Raw genomic sequence first — 22,007 nt, 5'->3', positions numbered from 1 at the left:
CCCTACATCGACAAAAGTAAGTAATGTGTTGATGTAGGACAATTTGTCAATCAGTTGCAATAAAAACATCTCGACGGAAGAAATTCATGAATTAGAAAGAACAAAGTGCTTGCCATCTAACAGGTAAGAATCGTGATGTAACGATGCACACACTTACAACCCAACGAGGGTGTGTTTTGGAGGCAAACACCCACAGACAGGTTATGGACTGGTCAATTGACAAACTTTGTGAAGTTTCAGCTCGAGCATTCAGACAGCCCAAACTGAGAGAAGATTAGCGGGGGTCTGGGAAATTTCCCGAGTTTGAGTGGGAAGTTCTGCGAGAAGTTTCATGAGGAGTTTTTGGGAAGTTTGCGGTCACACTGGCAAAAGCTTCAAGATCTTAAACTTTGCAAACTTAAACTCCACTGTGTTTTGCCAATGTGACTGCCGTGTGTGATAATCCTTTAAGCAGGTCCTGACGGGTTGAACCAGGATCGTGCAGTGTCATGCGATTAATGGCCAACAGTGAAATACCATGCGATGTCAAAACAAAGAAAGCAAGTGGGAGATACCATAATCCATGAAGTACCAGAATCCACAGTCTGTATTTATGATGCTTTATCTTCATCATATTATTACAAGGCTGGATCGAGGAATGGAGCATATGTAATGCAGAATCTCAGCAGTTCAGCCAAATCCATTCACGAATATGTCTAATATTGGACAGAAAGAAACACAAGTGTTGAAATGTTACCTAAATGTGAATACGCTGTCTGCGTACTACCATTCAGTGGCATGAGTTCAGCTGCATTTGGAAATAAGTTCGAAAACACTAATCCTGTGCTCAGCCCAGATGCTTTGGTTAGCGCCAGAGCCTCTTCTAGCCACTTCTTGGCTAGATGAAGCACTCAAAGAGAGGTTTCTAATTGGTAGCATCAATCATTTTGCCATTGTATTAATTGATTAACAACAGCATATGAGGATGAATTTAGCACTCTAATTTTTTTGGACAATGCATACTATTATCATCCAGTGAGTTAGATTGCTTTAAGGAGTTCAGTCCTAACTTTAGATAACTGATCATAAAGCCTTGTTATTAAGAAGTGCATACTGGTCTTATAAATGCACTCACTACACTTTCTTTCATTGCACCTCAGCCTTTGAGCACAGCAAAAAATGTTGATGTACTCTAATTCGAAACTGATAGATGCATATTTTTGTATTAGGTATGTATTGGTATATATTTATATGCTTCTTTTACCTGATCATCCACTTTTTACACTGTCAACATAGCTGTCTCAACATGCTGAAATTAATAACATTGGCATCTTCTCTCCCTTCTCTTTGCAGGTCTTTGGGAAAAGCGCAGACAAAAAGATCAACCTGGTAGCATGCATTGAAAATCACATGTTCCAGCCACATAACTACTGGTAAATCATTCGCTACCCACACCATTTATTAAGTGTACTGCAAAACTTTACTAGAAGTCTGACCATTTTAGACAACAGTCTAGATCTTCTTCTCATGTGTCATAACTGGTTATCTCTCTTTTTTTTTAAATGTCATTTTTCATGTAAAGTGCACATTCCATTGACTTGTTACTGACCTATGTCAAGGGTGATGTTATTCCCCCTGCTTTTTGAAAGCAGAAAGTCAAGTACTCTTTCATAATGCTAGAGAAGTGAAATTATGTTGAATTTTCTTCATTATTTTCTTAATATTTTCCAAAATAGCATAGAGAAGTGTAGTATTCTCCTTATCCAGCAATAAAGGCACTGAAACTTTAAAATTCTTAACTTGAGAATATAGATTGTCTGATTTCCCTCAAACTTCCACTGATGTGTTCTACTAGTATTGCTGCTTTCACTCCATCCACATTTATATTTGGGCTTTGATTTCTTTGAATGAGCCCGTCACTGCTCAAGACCTATCGTAATACAAGTACCTGATATGTGATCACGAGGGTTGCTTCCGTAAAACGTCAAGTTTAGATTGTCAGCTCATGCCAGACATTTTATGCCTTGTTGTATATGGGATTGAATTATTAAAATGAGCGCATTTCTTGGAGGTACATCAGCCGAATTGGAAGCCATATTTTTTTTTTTTCATGTTATGACCTCCTACTATGCACTTTCACATCTTGAATTATCTCTCCCTTGGAACTTGCAGGAATGGCCGTTGGCGATCGCAGTGGTCATTGAACTTTGACCCGTCAGGAGGGTCGGTAGAAGCGGTAGGCCTCATCAAAGTCCAGGTGCACTACTACGAAGATGGCAACGTCCAGCTGGTCAGTCACAAGGAGGTCAAGATTCCACTTGAGGTCACGGTGAGTCTCAGCACTGATCTGCTATTATGCCTCCACCTCGAAGGGTACCATGGCACTATGTTTGTGGGTTGTCTATCTGTGCGGCTATCTGTCCCCACCCACATCTTATTCTTGTGATTTAAAGGGGATGGCTAGTACGGCGCACCTGGTAAACTAGGGACGGCGAGCGAAGCGGTGCGACGCTTCCGCAAATTTCTTTCAATTTCCGACCTCAAAGGACACCCAGCGATGGTTAGCGACGGCGTACAATCACTAGTTTAGACTGCGTGTCGGCGGGCGCCGCCGAGCGTCGCAAAGCGTCGGCTAACTCCCAAGTATACTTGTAAAAGACTAGCCCTCACAAATGGACCGTTGCATGTACGAAAAGGAGCTTACCTGGTGGCCGTCTCTCTGCGTCCGCAAAATTAAGCTCCTTCCCTCCACCCTCCCGATGCGTCCCGATGTGTCTCGAGGCGTCCCTCGTTGAATGGTGACTATTGTTTCGTAATGAATAGAAAGCTAAAGTGCTACTACTAGTGTTAAGCGGAGAAGCCATCGGCAATCCAGGATTTGGGGCCACGCACTGTTTTGACATGAAAATTACACTTACTGATACATGTGCAAATGTATTTTAGGTTACAGAAATGAATTGTGACATGATTCAACTCCTCAGCAATGCAACTGCGAACCGAATTCGGCAATTAGTATTAAGGAAGAAATGCCATAAATATACTATTGCTTGATGCTTAAAAAAATCGTGAGTTTACCGGTTAATTCGCGCTACTCGCTCGCTACTCATGATCTGAATCCCTGATACGCGTGCGTGTACGTAGTGCAGCGTCCGAGTATACTTGGGCACACTATCTGCGCCCTGGGCTTGAGATGAAATTTTATGAAGCACAGCTGTGACTTGTGAAGGCTAAAACATCAAATGCAAGTCCCCGCACCGTACGTAAATTTCCATTTAAACGCAAGGAAGTTCATTGTTAAAAGGAAGCGTGATTCCGTAGGCAAATATCGAACGCAACCTTCACTAATCAAATGGAATAGAAAGTGCTACATATTACTAGCAGACAGAGCGGAGAAGCCATCGGCTATAGGAGGGTTTGGGGCCACGCACTGCTTTGACCTGAAAATTACACTTACTGATTTTCTAGGTTACAGAAATGAATTCTGACATGATTCAGCTCCTCAGCAGTGCAGTTTCGAACCAAATTCGGCATTAAGTATGAAGGTAGAATTGCTGCCCGATGCTTACAAAAATCGCGAATTTACCGTTTCGCGCTACTCGTTCATATTCAAGTAATGTGCAGTTTAATATACCGTCACTGACCAGGCACGCTAACCTAAAAACCTTGAACTGCACATTACTTGAATACGAGACCATTCTGAAGCAAATAATTTTCACACAACAATAGATATATAATGTACTCTTAAATGGATCCTGCAAGGATTGGAATATTCATCCCCCAGGTTTCCCACTGATTTCCACTGATCAGTTACTAGCCATCCCCTTTAAGGAAAAATTACCCAATTGATTTTTGTGGTACCAGACCTAGGTATGCTCTGTTAGGAGTAGGTGCGCTTATTAGATTGTTGGCAAAATTCTGAAGGTCGAAAGTGACTGGACATTGTGTAAAAATGACATTAGTCAACTGTGACTTCATCAATGAATGTATGTAGAACTTACTGGTGAAAGGTTAAAGGTCAGGTTCAAAGGTCACTGTACATACTTTTGCTTTAAAGAGGTAATTTCTAGCCAATACTTCAGCTAGAATTCTCCAGCGATGATGTAATGGGGTGAACAGGGTAGAAATCAACTTTGCTCTTGTTTGCGTGAACCTGATAATGGCAAAGGTCAAAGATTATTGTACAGTGGTTAAAAGTGTAATTCTTGAGCCATAACTTAGCTAGGAGTGTCCATTGGTGATATTACCAGTCAAAAGGGTGGAAACAGCTCAACAGGACTTTGATTACCTGAAATGACAAGGTTGAAAGTGTTTACTGTTATGTCAAATGTCATCAAAGGTTGTAATACATGCTGTGTTTGTATTTTCTGGCCATTTGACAATATGCACTAGGTGTACCAGTTAGTCCAATAATGATGTTATGTAGTGTAATGGATAGAAGTTGAATGGATGATATTCCCTCTGTGTAGAGATTGTTACAGGACAACACCGCTCACCACCAATACTGGTCAAAATAAGTAAACTTAAAACAAAATGTAAATGAGGGTCTTGTTCATATGGTAAATCTCATGATTTTGTTGGAAGCACAGGCATGTCAGTTGACTAGGCGCAACAGTGCAGTGGCTCCAAATTCCACCTCGAGCTCTCTCTTCACCTCTAATCTGGGAGACGATACCTAGCTTACAGAATCTTGAGTACATATTTACAATCACAAGGCCAATGCTTTGGTTACCACATTCCGTGTTAGACACTATGATGGATGTGATTTGGATGCATGATTTATAGTGTATAATTTTCCTCTCCCTAAAGGATGTTGCTTGCCTGAGCTTCCTGTCATTTATTGTCTTTTGGGAAAAAAAATGCAAAGATTATAGGTCTCTGTTACAAGATACCCTCTAATTCTTTCAAGGCAGATGGAGGAATGCGACATTCAATGGCTGGAGTTCTTATATCTTTCTATCCATTCATTTAGTGACCTGCCACCCTACCTACATCTGTTGATCTGCCTGTGTGTCTGTCTTTCTATCTTCCTATCTTTCTGTCTATCTATCTATCTATCTATCTTTCTTTCTTTCTGTCTGTCTATATCTGTCTGTCTGTTTATCTACCTATCTTATTTATCTGCCTATCTATGTATTTATCTATTCATCAACCTATTTGTCAATCTATCTATCTATCTCTATCTTTCCATCCGTCTACCTTTCTGTCTATCTATCTATCTATCTATCTATCTATCCATTTGTCTATCTGTCTGTGTACCTATCTGTCTATCTATTTATGTTTCTGTCAATCTATCCAACAATTTCTTTGTCTATCTACGTATATATGGCTGTAACTATCTATCTGTCCATCTATTCATTTGCCCACCCACTGAACTCACTCGTGCCTTCTCTCCCCCTGCCAGACGGCCGAGGCCACAGCGGCGGAGCTGCTCAAGGGGATCAAGAACGAGGAGTACACGTACCAGAGGACGCTGGGCGAAGACTACCTCACCATGTCAGACACGACCTTCAAGGCCCTGCGACGACAGCTGCCCATCACCAGAGCCAAGTTCAACTGGAAGCAGCCGCTTCATTATGACATTGGCAAGAATCTCAACCAAAAATGAGAACTGTCAGCTCCCCACACTCCTTATCCTACTCCTTTTTCCTTTTCTTTACTATGAGAGAGAGAGAAAAAAAGACGAAAACACATGTGTATAACAGCATCTTAAACTTGTAATTTAGCATTCTCATGTTGTAAAGATAAGATAGTAAAAAAAAAAAAAGAAAAGAGGGGAGGGGGAGGGTGTTTTACTTCCCCCACCCTCTTTGTCATCCCAAATATCTCTTGAAAGTTTTAAAGCGCATTGTTGCCAGGGTTCTTGCTATGCCATCCTGTCCTACCACAGAAGATGTAGCAGCTCTGATGTTTTTTTTTTAAGGTGTCCTTGTGTATCACTTTTGTACCTTTCCACTTCTGTCATTTTCTTCCCCGATGGGTCTGCAATGTTCCCAAGCGGTGGGCGCACCTTCCGAAATGCAAGGTTGCACCTGGGGCACTGCTTGCCACTGAACTGCGCGACACGATTTTGTGTGCCTGCATTGTGTGCATACGGTGAGAGGTCATTCTGTTTGTTTTTGTTTTGTGTTTTGTTGTTGTTGGTTTGTTTGTTTTTTGTATAGAGAAATGCGCCAGATCAGGACATTGCACTGCTTGACTAATCCTTTATACAGTCATGCCCACTTTGGTGAATTTTTTTGCAAGCTTGCAAAACCAAACCAGTGTAGAGGATTTTGTACCCAGATGTTCGTCACGTATGTTGCAATACTACACAGGTTCGATGAATTTGATGAAACTGTATTATAATGGGCACTTTTTCCCCAAAAACCTTCCCAAAGATAGTGTTGATAGTGATAGTATAGTATTGGTAGACGACACCGCATAATGAAGGAAAAGTAGAGTGCAGCGTGGCTTCATGGCTTCTGTGCTAGTTCCTGGCACTAGGCGTAGGGGAGACTATGGAGATACAATGGGATAGGATCACATGCATGCATGTCAGTAGTATCAATAATCTGTTGTTTGGGCCATCCTCACTTGTAAATACTACGAGAAGTAAATCACTTCGCCGTTCACACCCAAATCTAAACTCTTGCGTGCCTCGAGATCAAGTGGTTCTTTTGGCATGTGCTTCACCCGTGTAGGTGATTCATTCCACCTATCTCCAGCTGGCTGTGTGTACTCCTGTCGATATTGTGAACAAGACATGATCAGTGGCCTACGTGGGCATAGGCATGCTTCAGTTTTTAAATTGCTAGAGTCTGGATGACAGATGGAATGTCACATGAATAAAGCTAGCAGGTTATCATGCAACCAGATCTACACTTGCAAAATGTGTGAGTATGGGTGTTGTTTGGGGAAAACTGCGCAGAACTTCTCGAAGTGTGAAAGCTCACAGCATTTCAGTGTAAGTGTGAATAGTCCTGTATCAATGACTCAATACCAGTAAACGTCCTCATACATTTTGATGACATGTAGCAATGATTTTGTTAACAGCCACACTCAGGCATGTAACATTAATGTTCATTTTTGTGTGTTATCATCATAATGTTTATGTGATGCTCGCCAAGTGATGTAGAACATTACAATTTGTCACTTGTTGTAAGTTTATTGCCCTTTCTGTTCATTTATTATATATATTTTCATGACATATTATTAGCTCTAGTGGATTAATTTGTGTGTTTGAAGAGATAAGATGTTTCTAAGAATATAGCGCTGGAAATTTGGCTAACGTGAAGAAGTGTGGTCTGAAACATTACTTTATAATCCCCCATCCCCTTTATCATTGCGTACTTTTGAAGGCAGTAGCCTAACTCATTTTTGTGTTCATTATGAGAAAAGCGTGTGATATGTATTTTTATAGAGGGGAAGAATTAATGAGATGTTTGAACATGTTTTCCTACATATTACTGCAAACACATGACATGTAGTAGCACTGGTGGTTATAGTCAGCTTTGTTTGGACAGAGGAAATGGGAACGGTCAGGTAAGGAGAAATATTAGCAAAGTGGGTCCACAAGCAAGATTGACAAAACAACAGAAATGTCTTGGAATGAATGGAATGTCACTTCTATGGAGCTAGAGTACGATATCCTCACTGCATAAAACTGATGTGAGCAGCTTGCAGTGGAAGCTCTGTGTCAGTTTCAGTGTTTTTGTACCATCTAAGGCAGATCGTGTAAGTTACATACTTGCCTTTCCAACAGTCTGGGTTCCTTTACCTGTTTCTCATGTCTTTTTTGTTTTTTTTCCCGCAGATGCACAGCTAACAACAACATTTGAAATACATATTGCGATTCCTTACACTCTGGTAAAAAGTGAGATTGGTATCAGGATGTGTTTTCGCCAGAGAGCAAAGCGGATGTATCTGACAATTGTTTGAACGTCTGTTTTATATTGCCGTGCTAGTTGTCAGAAGGTAAAGAAAAGGAGACATCTATTGCACTAAACATTGTCATGTTAAAACCTCTGCTAATGACTACCTTTGCTTCCAAAACTGCTATGATATCTTCACAGTCTGTACTTCAGTGGATGGGTTTGTTTATTTCATTTTTTTAAAATTCCAACTAACAAATACTTGGTGACCCAAGTGATTATGCTCTAGAATTACATGACTTTTTGAGGTAGAAGTTCTCTTCTCTTTTTTTTTTTCCAGGCCCTTATTATTCCTAACGTTTATTGTTCAAACATATGTGCCACCCTGACAAGCATCTGCCCATTTTTGTCCGAAAGTACTGTGGTGTCCATGAATAGAACTAAAAGTAGTTCCCAAATGTCCTTTCACATATTTATTGGGACATGGTGTCAACTATTCTGTTACTATGTCTTTTTTTTTTTGCCAATGCATGATGCCTCTACCAACTCAATTTGGATCTCTAACTCCCTGTTTTCCATACGCCTTCCCACAAATACCCTGCAAATGAGATCTTTTGCCATTTGACTCTTTTGGACGGTAATTTTTCCTTTTCTTCAAACCCCGTAATTCCATGTTCTGGTCGTTAGTGCCGATGCGAGTCCATATGGGAGTGTCCTCTGCCTTCTTATGTACAAAAGATGATGCAACTTTCATAGTATTAACATAGGAGCTGTTAAAAAAGTCCCCAAATTTCGTTCACTTTCATTCAGGTTGCAACCTATATATGACTCAAGTTTGCTGTAGAGACACAAGAATATGTATATTTATGAGTGTTTTGCTTTTGTGAATGTTTTAGTGTACTCTGTGAAAGCGGGCGTAGAATTGTTCTCTCTAACGCTTTGAATGTAATGATCCACAGTTCTTGACGAAAGCAAAAAGGGGGTGGGATGGGTGTCATAGTAAGTGATTACGTATCAGCTCTGCATTTTGCTGTTGGCTTTACGTAATGTATCTTTAGTGGAAAAAACTGCGCTTTACAGTCATTTTTTTTTTTGCACATTTTAGGATGTGTACATCCATATGATAGGATATCTGCAACACACCCGCATACATTGCCCAAGCTGTTTCCCCCTTGGGTCTCCTTACGGAGGCAGCAATTCAATTACCAAATCAGCATTCCACTTACCAGTGTAGAAGTGCAGTCATGTCTCAGCAGGTTGATTTGGACAGTAGCATGTCGCTGCGCACTTGTAGGCAAAACTCTCCAGGATATGCATGCATGTTGGAACTGACTGGCTTCGCATCAGGCATGGATATACGTGTGAAACAGAAAACCTCATTTGTTGTCTTTTTTGTTTTGTTTTTTTTCAAGGGTGGGGGAAGTGTGTGTGCGTATTTGATCAAAGCATGTTCTGTTTTGTCGGATGAAAGATCAAATCGTCACCAACAGGCACCGTCCTTCTCATACATCAAGCATGTGGTAGCGTTTGGAATCCACACACAACAGTTCTAGCAGGAATTTTTTTTTGCATAGAATCTTTTTGTTTTTCTTCAGATTTTTTGATTTGCCAGCTTTGTGATGGGTCGGTTACATAACCGCTCACAGCTCATACTGGGCACGGTCTAGCGACCTAGGCCACGTTCGAATTCGCAGTTTTCTTTCTGAGAGCCAATTTTCAAGACCATGACCTGTATGTCATGTGACCCCAGACCTCAAGAATCTGTTTATGAAGAAAAACAAACAAACAAACAACAAAACATAAGACACCCCAATTGTTTGCTCAAAATAGTTTTGCAGTTCTGCTAAACAGACAGGACAAGTAGAAAAGTGATATTCTTTATGGTAATCAAGACTTCAAACAGAAGTTGCAGGGCCACGTTGGCACGTGGTTACTTGTTTTAGAAGTTTATCATGTTGATTATGATCATTCTTCTTTTTTTTCTTTGTTTTTGGCCGTATGTTGTTTAGTGACCAAATCATTTCAAAGGGGAAAAGTGCGTAATCACTTTGACATCAAAAATTGATTGTGAGAATGGATGTATCACACCAGCCGTGTGACCATCAAAGTGTCAATGGACAAAAATGCACATCCCGCTTCCAGCCGCCGCACGTACCTTTTCCGTCGATGTGCAAGCCGCGTCTAGTGAGATTGCATGTGGACATTCGGTATTTATTTTGTCCCCGTGTCCGCGTTGTCTTGTCTCCTGTACAAACCCATGCACTTGCATTCGCATACGCTTACAAAGTGAGATGGTAGGTTATACTGTACATGTAATCCAAATGGTCATTAATCGATGCTTCCGTAAGTATCTTGATATCAATTACTGTGGCACATGCAGAGTTTAATGTTTTGTGATGTAAAGGAAACAGCAACAAAAGAAAACAATTATATGTTGTTCAGACTTCTACTAATCTCAATGAACTGTTGTCATGCCACATGTTGCAATGTTTATCTGTTCCAAGAATATATAGTTATTATTATATATATGACTCCTTGATTTTGTATGAGCACCATAAAGTGTATTATATATTGTGTAGCTTTGTATGGATCAGTAGCCAGTGCAAGGCTGTCAGCTTTTCTTCTTTTCTTTTCTTTTTTTTAATTATTGTAGGGCTTTCGTTATGTAGTGCATTGAAGACAAAAAAAAAAAAAAAAAAAAATGCCTTGCTATGAAGAAAAGAAATCATCCATGGGAAGTGAAATAAAGAGATCAAGAGTACCACACACAAACTGAATCTTGTAGTCACCTTTCCCTTTCTTCATTTTATCTTGTGTATGTAATATGTGTTTTTATAAAATGGGTTCGAGAATGTAGCCAATTGGAAGCGCTGAAATGAGTCACGTGGCGTGCATTTATTTCTCACTAACATGCACGGCCTGACGTCACAATGTTTACACTAGCAGTGCGCACTCAATCAGTTGTTACAAGTGCGTCGTGCGCTACTATATGGGCTGTCAATCCTTTAAACAACTTCTAGTTCGGGCTGCCGGCCGGCCTTTCTTGTGCATAACATGTGTGGCGTACGTATACTCTTATATGTACAGTACTTATATGTGCGGGATTTCCGAGTGCGACGTGCGTAAATGTTTGGGACGAACATCTTCGGCCATCTTGATTCTTGAGCGAGTGCTACATGTAGCTGACTGGTATTGACCCACAAAGGTACGTGAAAAATGCTGTTAGTTTTCGACCCATTTAATAAAACAAATAATCCTGTGCATCATTTGTTTTATAAAATGGGTCGAAAACTAACAGCATTTTTCACTTACACGCATCATTTGTATAATATCTCATGAACAAATCATATCAGAGTTTTGTTTGTTTTTAACCTTTTCTGTGCCCGGGACTGTGGACATTGTGTACAGTGCTCTTGGGTGTAGCATGTCAATCAGCATTCAAAGTACACAAAAGGGTTACAGGAGAAGTTCACTGAGTGACTGCAGCAATACTAGTAGAACATATCAGTGAAAGTTTTGAGGAAAATTGTACAATCTGTTCAAGACTTATAAATTTTTGAAGTTTCAATGCCGCCATTGCTGGATGAGAAGACTACTTCAGTTTGTGATGTCACATGTGTAGAACAGTTTAAAGAAAATATAAATAAAGATTAACATATTTTCACTTATCTCACAAGAGAACGTGACTTGCCTCTTTCAGAAGGCAGAGGGAATAATATTGCCCCTAACATACATCAGTAACGAGTCAAAGGAATGTGTACTTTTTTTCAAAAAATGAAATTTTGTGGAATTCTCTTTTTATTTGTCGTGTATCGTTCTACGCATGTGACATCATACACTGTAGTAGTCTTTTCATCCAGCAGTGACTGTGCAGAAACTTTAAAGATTCATAATTGTCCAATTTTCTTTTGAATTTTCACTAATGTGTTCTACTAATATTGCTGCATTTTCTCAATCCATATGTATATATGAAGGTGAACTTGTCCTTCAACCTGCTGTAACAACTCTTGCTATGAGGAATGAGATAGGAAGTGAATATGTACATTATATGTGTGTTTGTGGATAGGCTTATTGGTTTATATGGATATATATGTATACCAGTTTTTGTATACATATATGATTATGTATCTGTGTGTGTGTGTGTGTGTCTGTCTGTCTGTGTGTTCATGAGTGTGAGGGCATCTGCCTCATGTGTGTGTATCAAACAGCAACAACTACTACATTTCTTCTATTACTATTACAACTATACAGTACAACTAATACAATAAAAACTATTACTTTTATAACTACACAACTATTACCTCTACTTCTACTACTACTACTACTACTTCTTCTTCTACTACTAGTACTACTACTACTACTACTACTACTACTACTTCTACTACTACTAGGCGCCGGAAGTGGGGGGGGGGGCGGCCGCCCCCCCCCCCCAATCCAAAAAGTGGGGGGGGGGGGGGCAAAACGCATTTTTGCCCCCCCCCCAAAAAGCCCCCCCCCCAAAAAAAAAAAATTATGAAAATAAATGAATAAACAAAGAAAATAAAATAAATATGTATATATATGAACAAAAGAGAAAAAATATGGCTACAAACGGCAGCTTTTGGACTCTAAAATGTCAAAATTTTCAAGCTCTCTCGCTTCGCTCGCTCGCATCCAGCAGTTGAGCCGGTGCGCCTCCCCCTTAATTTCTAAAGCGAAAAGCATAGCTACGACGGCAGTTGTTGGACTCTAGAATGTCAAAATTTTCAAGCTCGCTCGCTTCGCTCGCTCGCATTGAATCGTTATGCCATTCTCCTAATGTTGCTGACAGTAATTGCCAGTAGTTGCGCCCGATGCCCCCACCCCTTAATTTCCAAAGCGAAAGATAAATATAGCTACAAACGGGAGTTTTTGGGACTGTAAAATGTCAAAATTTTCAAGCTCGCTCGCTTCGCTCGCTCGCATTGAATCGTTATGCCACTCTTCTAAATGTTGCTGCCAGTAATTGCCAGCAGTTGCGCCCGATGCCCCCCCCTTAATTTCCAAAGCGAAAGGTATATAGTTACAAACGGGAGTTTTTGGACTGTCACATGTCAAAATTTTCAAGCTCGCTCGCTTCGCTCCCTCGCATTGAATCGTTATGCCACTCTCCTAACGTTGCTGCCAGTAATTGCCAGCAGTTGCGCCCGATGCCCCCCTTAATTTCCAAAGCGAAAGATATAGCTACAAACGGGAGTTTTTGGACTGTAACATGTCAAAATTTTCAGCCTCAATCAATCAATCAATCAATCAAAGATATAGCTACAAACCCCAGTTTTGGGACTGTAGAATGTCAAAATTTTCAAGCTTGCTCGCTTCGCTCGCTCGCATTGAATCTTTATGCCATTCTCCCAATGTTGCTGGCAATAATTGCCAGCAGTTGCGTCCGATGCGCCCCCATTTATTTCCAAAGCGAAATATATAGCTACAATTAAAACTCCAGTTTTGAAACTGTAGAATATCAAAATTTTCAAGCTCGCTCGCTTCGCTCGCTCGCATTTTATTGTTATGCCATTCACCTTATGTTGCTGACAGTATATAATTTGTCGATCGTTTCACACCGTCATTCCATAATCCATGTAAGGAAAACTTACAATGTTCCTCAATGACTGCGTGGTTGAATGTATCACATTCCGTAATGTATTGTAGTCCCATTATTGCTCACGCACACACGCACAAGCATACAGACCGTCAAAATTACTTTATGGTTCCCCCCATGTTTCGACCCACCATACGCCACTTTACATATATAGCTGATATATATATATATATATATATATATATATATATATATATGTATATATATATATAATAGATGTGTGTGCGTGTGTGTGTGTGTGTGTATGTGTATATTGTGTAATATATGCATGGTCTAATCTTGAGCCCCCTCCAATGTTTGCCCCCCCCCCCCCCCAATCCAAAACTGCTTCCGGCGCGCCTGACTACTACTACTACTACTACTACTACTTCTTCTTCTACTACTACTACTACTACTACTACCTCTACTACTACTACTGCCATTACTATTACTACTAGTACTACTTCTACTTCCATTTCTCTCTCTCGTGCACACATACAACACACACACATACACACACACACACACACACACACACACACACACACACACACACACACATACCAGTGATGTAAGACATGATAGCACGAATATACAAAGGCCTCAATTGGAAAGTTGCCATCACACACACACGTATATATAAAATTATATTGTATTTCTTTTACAATGTAAGGCCAAGTAAAAAAAGAAAGTAGTTTCTCGTCCGGGTTTTTTGAGCAAGGCGATGAGGGAGGTCCTTACTATTTGATATCTTACTATTTTTTCGAGGATTGTCAAAATGAAAGTAATATGTGTTTCTCGTCCGGTAATTCTGAGAAAAGTAACGAGAGAGGGCTTTACTATTTTCTATATCCAATTTATGAAATGAAATATCACTCTGTTAAGTGGTAGCTGTGTTATGAGAGACCAGGTCCCAAGTGTATGTCTTGCCTGCACTCTGTGCATTTTCAAACAAATAGATATAGCATACTTGAAATGAAACTTCATGCATGCAGAAATACATTTGCTTTTTCTTTCCATTACAGATGTCAAGGGAAAATGACCATCTTAATACTGGTATTTCGTGTTGTAATGGCATTTCTGATACCAGTGTACTTGCAATTCTGATGTATTGTGCTATAAATTGAAACAGGTATAAAACATGTCTTTCAACAAATGTACGACTGAAATAAATTCCATGATATTCAAAACACTGCTTTATTTATTATTGTGTTTGTGACATTTTGTGTCCACACAGCTGGTATACAGTGTATGTATAATTATGCATTTCTTCACAGGTATACAATTGTAGCACATTCAACTGGAAACTGGCTTGTACAATTGCAGATGGATGTCAAAATGATACGATTTATGGCTTTATAGCATTAAACAAAGATGTTTCTTCATGTTCTAAAAAGACATTTGATAATCACTCGTCATTTGGATGATGATTGTACAGGTGGAAACTCGATATAACGAGATGGTCGGGACCGGGTCGTTTTCCTCGTTATAGCCGATATCTCGTTATATCAGTAGGCATAAAAGAAGGCATAACATAAAGACATTAATTTGCACACGTGGGACTACCCATCATCTTTCAATCAATACCAGGTACTGATAACTGTGTCTTGGTAATGTGTGTGAGGTAATTACTCACCTTTATGGGTAAGAAGATGTTTTTTTCGCCAATGAAATCCGATATCAAGAATGTTTTTCTTATTAATTGTAGAATATATGTTTGAATTTGTAAATCTACATAGCTTGCGATTGTGTCAAGATCGTCTGTGGATTGGTATGTGGTTATGGTATGGGTGTTGTGTGTGGAAAGCTTGAATATGGTCTGCACAATGCTGTGTGTGTGTGTGACACATTCTGTATGTACATTATAACTGCATGTGTGTGTGTAGATGGGGAAGTCCCTACGTAGAAAGCCAATCACAGCATCAGATTGCCTCACACTTGCTAAATGTCATGATGATGTCATGTATACGGCCGTCCCGCCACATTTTCTGCATGTATCAGTGCGCACACACACACACATACATACGCGTACAACATGCGGGGCTAGCTGTAGAGTGAACTGTCATGAAGAAAATGTGTGTGTACAAGACAGTTTTTGGCGCATCGAGCTTTACAATCTCGGACCGTGATAGCACAGGCGAAGTTAAGCTTTACCCGAAGACATTTTGCTTTACCTCGCTATATCAGGTTTGTATTGGCTATGTTTTTCTTTGTTTGGAAATCACAAAATTTATCTCGTTATAGCAGTTATTTCGTTATTGCCGATCTCGCTATTATAAGAGTAGCATTTCACATGGACTTGTGTGGAAGGAAATTTGGGACCGGAAAATGTCCTCGTAATAACCGATATCTCGTTATAGCAGTGTTCGTTTTATATACCGAGCTTCCCCTGCCCTGTATACCACACTACAGATGTTACGATTCACGGCCGTGTCCGTGAATTTACGTCGTAAAGAAAAGTATCCCGCAGAAATACGATACAAACGAGAATCCGTGGAAAAGTTATTTATTTTGTAGATACACCCATTTTACAATTCCACATTTGCTGGAAAAGCGCACTCATTTTCTCTTCAAAATACATCGCCGTCACTGGAGATGCAACGTTACAGAGCAGAGTGTACGGGCCTCTACACATTCGAATGTGTTCATGCGTGCGATGGGGACCCGATTTGGACAGCTACAGACACGGCCGAAAAAATAGTAAATATAAAAAAAAAAGTCGATGCCGCAACTGAAAATCGATGCGGGCGGGGAGCGGGCTGGGACGAGAATTATGAATTTCTTGGTATTTTCAGCGCCATTTTGAAAATAGTAAATAGTAAAAAAATCGATGCGGCGGCCAAAATCGATGCGCGCGAGGACGAGAAACTGGTTTCTTTTTTTACTTGGCCTAATACAATGTACGTACTACTTCAATCGTGCAACCTTTTGCAGACGTGCCGCACTTTTTTTCCCCCGGACCACAATAGAGTCTACAAGAGTTTACAGGTTTGTGCGTACTGCGGATGACATGTGATTTGTTACCAAGTTACTGAAAACGAACCAGTCGTTTCATAGCAAGGTGGAGGCAGAGTGGTCCACGGCTAGTTTATCTACTTAGAGCGGACATATTTTATTATTGTATTTCGTTTTTATCTTTCTATCGACATGATACTTTCCGCTGGCAAAGGGTGACGTCATACTGTCCCGAAATTGACACAAGCTGGCCATTCAAGTATGGAATTTTTCATTTTCGTGCGCAGTTGGCCCCGAGATTGGAAAACAAAGCCAATCAATAGCCGAAGCAAGTATGATGCCCACAGATTATTTAGGTCACACGATGGCACCTGAACCACACACGATGACTGCACGAATATGTGAATCTTCCCGAAGAAGTTTATCCGAAGGACACACGAATGAAACCCGATGGAGACACGAAGATTTTGTCACCGCTCACGAGGTTGCTGGTCACTGGAGCCTGACAAGCTCCATCGGCGGTCATCCCATGGCTTAAGTTGCCCTCACGAAGGACCCGATGTTTATAAGATCGAAGCCGAATTGAGCATTACTTTATCGTGTGTCAATCTTTGCTCAATCTCGGTACAGTGTGACGCCAGCATGTGTCAAGTTGGTCATTATTTCTCTTCACCACCTTCACCTTATCGTATTATATCGTTGGGATTGAGAACCATCTGTTTCCCCTTGGGCTTTGGTTTCGAATCTATTCCATTTCGGCTTTTCAAACCCTTGAATTTGCCTCGAGGGATTGAGTATGTCCACTTTCCAAATATAAAAATTATGATTAGGGAAGAAATTTTGTGACTGAATCGAAGTATGGTGAAAAGAAACGATGTCAGTTAGACATAGCACATAAACTTGAAAGAAGAGGAAAAATGCTTGAAGCTATATCGCAACTACAAGATGATATCAATCTGACAGGAGTGATGGATACGAAAAAAGAAAGAAAGATAACGCCCTGATACACACCGAATGGCAACTTATAGTTCAATTATACAAAATGTAGTATTAGTAGAGGCTACTATGTAATCCCGTGAGATTTTTGTGCCAAAATTGATTTTTTTGGCTAACTTTGTCAATTTGGGGGTGCTGAATCCAAAAAAGTTTGGTTCCATTTTTTCTGACCACGTCTTCTGCCGCCATTTTGAATTTCAAAATGGCCGCCATAGTAAACTGTAATTTTATCCATATCTCATTAAGTGAGCATTATAGAAGCTTCAAATTTGGTGCAAAGTGCATGGTTGTGATGTCAGACACTCTGGTATATCTTTTTCTGATATTGTGGATTGTTTTGATACAATTTGTAGGCTGCCATCTTGAATTTCAAAATGGCCGCCATAGCAAACAGTATTTTGAACCATATCTCATGCAGTGAGCATTGTAGAAGCTTCAAATTTGGTGCAAAATGCATGGTTGTGATGTCAGCCACTCTGATATATCATTTTCTGTTATTGTGACTTGTTTTGATACAATTTCTGGGCTGCCATCTTGAAATTCAAAATGGCCGCCATAACGTTTTTACCCATATCTCATGTTGCAATTATTGTAGGAGCATCAAATTCTCAGTAATAGACATGCTAGTGGTGTCCAACGTTCCAATACAGCTGTTTCCTATTGTCGATCATTAGATAGGCCACCATCTTGAAATTCAAGATGGTGGCCATAGAAAAACATATGATACTGTGGTAAGCGCCCTAGATAAATTTGCCAAAGTTGTCTTAGACCGAATTCACGTTCAGGTCACGCAGAACGACAGCCATCTCTTTATTCAAAATGGCCGCCATAAATTCAGACTGTAAGGACGAGATTCCAATGATGTCATCAAGCCATCCTGAGGGGCAAAAACTGTGTGTGTGTGTGGGGGGGGGGGGGGGGGGAGGGGAGGGGTCCCATACCATTTCCCATAAGTGTGGGCAAGCGTGTAAGCGTTACATCCCACGTCCCATATAGCGCCAAGCGGGTATGTGATTCGCTTACACGTGATTTGTTTTTGCCTCTTAGGCAAAACATTATTTGGTTTCGTGGAACCTCGTCAATAGTTACATTCAATCCCAGTTATTAAATATTTGTACAAAAGTAAGCATTGATACAATTAAAGGTTATCTTCAAAAACTTTATGCTGCCTTGAGAGAATGAAGACAAACACGGAAAAGTCTCGCAATGTCAAGAAATGCCATGGTCACCCTACCAGGCATCCCATTCACAAGCTTGTTTGTTGACCACAAAATACAACAACTCATCAGGGAGCTCATAATTGCTGGATGTATTTCTGACATAACACATAATGAATAAGGAATGCCAATGAGTAGGTTTTTCCTGATTGCCCTTGTGTGGATCATCCTCAATTATCAAGACTTCCAAGATGCTTACTGCTGTACCGCCAATGACTCTAAAACTACCAAGGAGCAATAATAGCTCAGTTCTGTGGCACTTTGGATGCATAAGAATTCCTCAACAATTTAGAACTCCATCACACGAGGGTAATCTCAAAAATTATCACTGCATTGAAACTGATGAACGTGGTGTTTGGCAATCAGGTATCGGAAACATTCAAGGAGGATATCTAGAAAGAGATGAAAATTGATGTTTTCATGTTCTTTACTAAGAATTTGTATCTGAAAGAATTAAAAAAAAAATCTGTCTGGGATAGTATGAGAAAGGCCAGTCATTCAGCTCTTGCAATTGAAATACACGATGTAAGATTGGATCAAAAGTCACTAAGCTTAAGAAGACCACTACCTTCTTATAACACTTCTACCGGTACAATAGTCTGATAGACCTGTCATTATCCAGTCATTACTGGAGGATACAATTATCGGAAGTTATAAGTTCTACTGTTCTATCAAGTAATTCCACAATCACTCTTCATCTCACAATTTATGGCCTTCTCCTCATTCTGACTAACAAAGGTTCATTTTTCATACCCATGCCTTAGAAACCCACAAAACTGAGCCAAATAATCAGCCTAAAAGTTGAAATACTGATCAGTCAATTCCATCTGACACAGAACGGGGGAAAAAAAGAAACAAAAGGTTCATCAAAGATGCCATGGGAGCTGTCACCCGTCACAATGAGGAAGCAGATATCCTCATTCCGTTGCATGTATTAAATGCTACTTCAAGAGCAACAGGGAATTTCAGAGATATTGATGATTATTACGCATATAGACACTGACATTTTCATTCTCCTAATGGATCTTTGCTTTACTTTTAATACTGCATCGCATGTTGTCTGCTCCATCACTGGAAAAGGGGAGATGATTAAGTACAATTGACAATGTTGAGAGATTATGTTCTGCAAATTGTTGCGAAAAACAAAGGTCTGCTTGGTCATGCCTTTCATGGCACAGGATGAAGTTGAAAATTTGAGGATGTCTCAAAGAGCAGATGGATCAAGAATTCTCTAAGCCTTGAATCATGCAGAATATCCAATGACACAGTCCATGCCTTCCAGAAGTTGGGCGTGGATGACTTCAACCTGGACAATCTCCCGCTTTGCTTTCGTAGAGTCTTGATACAACACATCCAGAGAACAAACCTTGTAAACCTTCAAAACCTAATTTGTGCCTCTACTATACAGGGGAATTTAATATGGTACATTGTAGTCATTTCCAGCGGATATACATAAACTGTGCAATTAAATGCTTTGAGCTTCCTACACCAACGGTAGCCACATAATTCATTATCATGTTCATAATAATGACAAGAAATGCAAAAGTCATTGTTTCTGGAAGAATTTAGAACCAATTCTCCCCTGTGTACAGCCCTATATACAAGTGCTGTGACTTTAAGAACACATGCAGGGAATGAGCCTAGAAGATATTAACTAAAGTAAATTTCCAATAAATTTTCTAGTACACGGCTAATATTGTTTATTTAAGTTCTACAACCAAATCGTCTAAATGGGGGCATTTAGTCACCCAGACACAGTTATTGAGGCACTTTTGAAAGTCATTTGCTTTGACACCAGAATCACATGATTTCCCATTCATAAGTTTACCCAAATGCAATGCTCTTAAAGGAATGTTTCCCATGGCAGCCATTTTGCATTTCAACATGGCAGTGTACCTACAGGAAGCAGTCCCTCCTATGCAATGATAACACTATTTATTGAAGTGATTGACTTACACATAGGTCCTACATGAAAGTGCTCCAGCATGCTTGAGTTTACAGGGTAAAGATCTTACAGTACCAAATATGGGTCGAAATCATCTTGAATTTCATGAGTGGCAGCCAATGCGAATAATCCATTATTACAGAATGTATATGTTTATGTGTGTGTGTCTGTGTTTGTAAAATAGTGTACAATGTACACCACCATAAACATTGATATGCCTAAAAGTTGCTTGTCGACCACAGATATTAGCTGAAAAGCAGCCATTTTGAATGATAAAATGGCAGCCTCAAAAATGATCTGCAATTTTAGGGAGGGGATCAAAGTACATCTTAATGTTCAACATCATGAGCCCGGTTTATGCCCGAAATGTGAACTTTCTGTATTGTTTAAAGCATGAAATACGGGTCGAAATATACATTCTGGTATGGCGGCCATTTTGAATTTCAAGATGGCCACCTATGATATCAAAATGGACCATCATTTCAGATAAAGATGTTTCAGAAAGTATGATAGCAAACGCATGCTCTTTGCCAAAGTTAGAACCTTACACAATGCATACAATATGAGATATAGGCCCAATTACATTTGCTATGGTGGCCATTTTGAATTTCAAGATGGCCGCCAACCAAAATTATCCATCATTTAAAACAAATATGTATATATTAGCATATCTGACATCATAAGCATGCTTTTTGGCCAAAATTTATACTTTCCATAATGCTTACAACCTGAGATACAGGTAAAAGTGCATTTAGCTATGGCGGCCATTTTGAATTTCAAGATGGCAGCCCTCAAATTGTATCAAAACAATCTACAATATCAGGAAATGGTGTATCACAATGTCTGACATTATAAACATGCTTTTTGCATCAAATTTGAACCTTCCATGATGCGCACATCATGAGATCTGGGTCAAAATACAGTTTGCTATGGCGGCCATTTTGAAATTCAAAATGGCGGCTGAAGACGTGGTCGAAAAAAATGGAACCAAAGTTTTTTGGATTCAGCACCCCCAAATTGACCAAGTTAGCTAAAAAAATCAATTTTGGCACGAAAATCTCACGGGATCCAATATTTCGACATAGCAGACCGTACTATATAGTGAACTTTCGTATTAACGAAATCCTGGGGGACCGGCAGTTTTCTTTCGTTATATCGAAATTTCGTGATAACCGAACAAATAAACAATAAAAATCAAAGAGCGGGTAATGTCGCGGCCTGAATTTTTACTTCGTTGCAACCGGAATTTCGTTGTAACCGTGTTCGTTATACCGCGGGAGTGCACTGTAGTCCACAATGAAATTAATGTAAATCATTGTGTAAGTGCTTGACGTGGACGTGGTACTAATCCAAGAGTTCTTTCTCCACAATCACGGAGATCGTCAAAAGGGCAACATTTCACACGATTGAACACGGCGGCGACGTCGACCTCTATCTGGAGGACCACATTAACCCAGCCCAAGCACCAA

The 22,007-nt window shown here is 39.9% G+C and overlaps 1 protein-coding gene across 1 annotated transcript in view; it reads left to right on the top strand.

Annotated features, from left to right (window-relative positions):
• LOC139717322 (F-actin-capping protein subunit alpha-2-like) overlaps positions 1-10,596 on the top strand; it is a 36,443-nt gene extending 25,847 nt beyond the window's left edge. Inside the window, exons 6-8 of the mRNA XM_071628827.1 lie at positions 1,333-1,412; positions 2,152-2,308; positions 5,381-10,596. Of these exons, the coding sequence (XP_071484928.1) occupies positions 1,333-1,412; positions 2,152-2,308; positions 5,381-5,584 (441 nt within the window). The 3' untranslated portion in view covers positions 5,585-10,596. The remainder of the gene's footprint in view (positions 1-1,332; positions 1,413-2,151; positions 2,309-5,380) is intronic.
• The last annotated feature ends 11,411 nt before the right edge of the window (positions 10,597-22,007 follow it).

Source organism: Diadema antillarum, unplaced genomic scaffold (genome assembly GCF_040938485.1).
Source record: "Diadema antillarum isolate AM-2024a unplaced genomic scaffold, OU_Dant_1.0 scf00000074, whole genome shotgun sequence".
Taxonomy (NCBI): domain Eukaryota; kingdom Metazoa; phylum Echinodermata; class Echinoidea; order Diadematoida; family Diadematidae; genus Diadema; species Diadema antillarum.
This window is presented reverse-complemented; position numbering and strand designations above follow the sequence as displayed.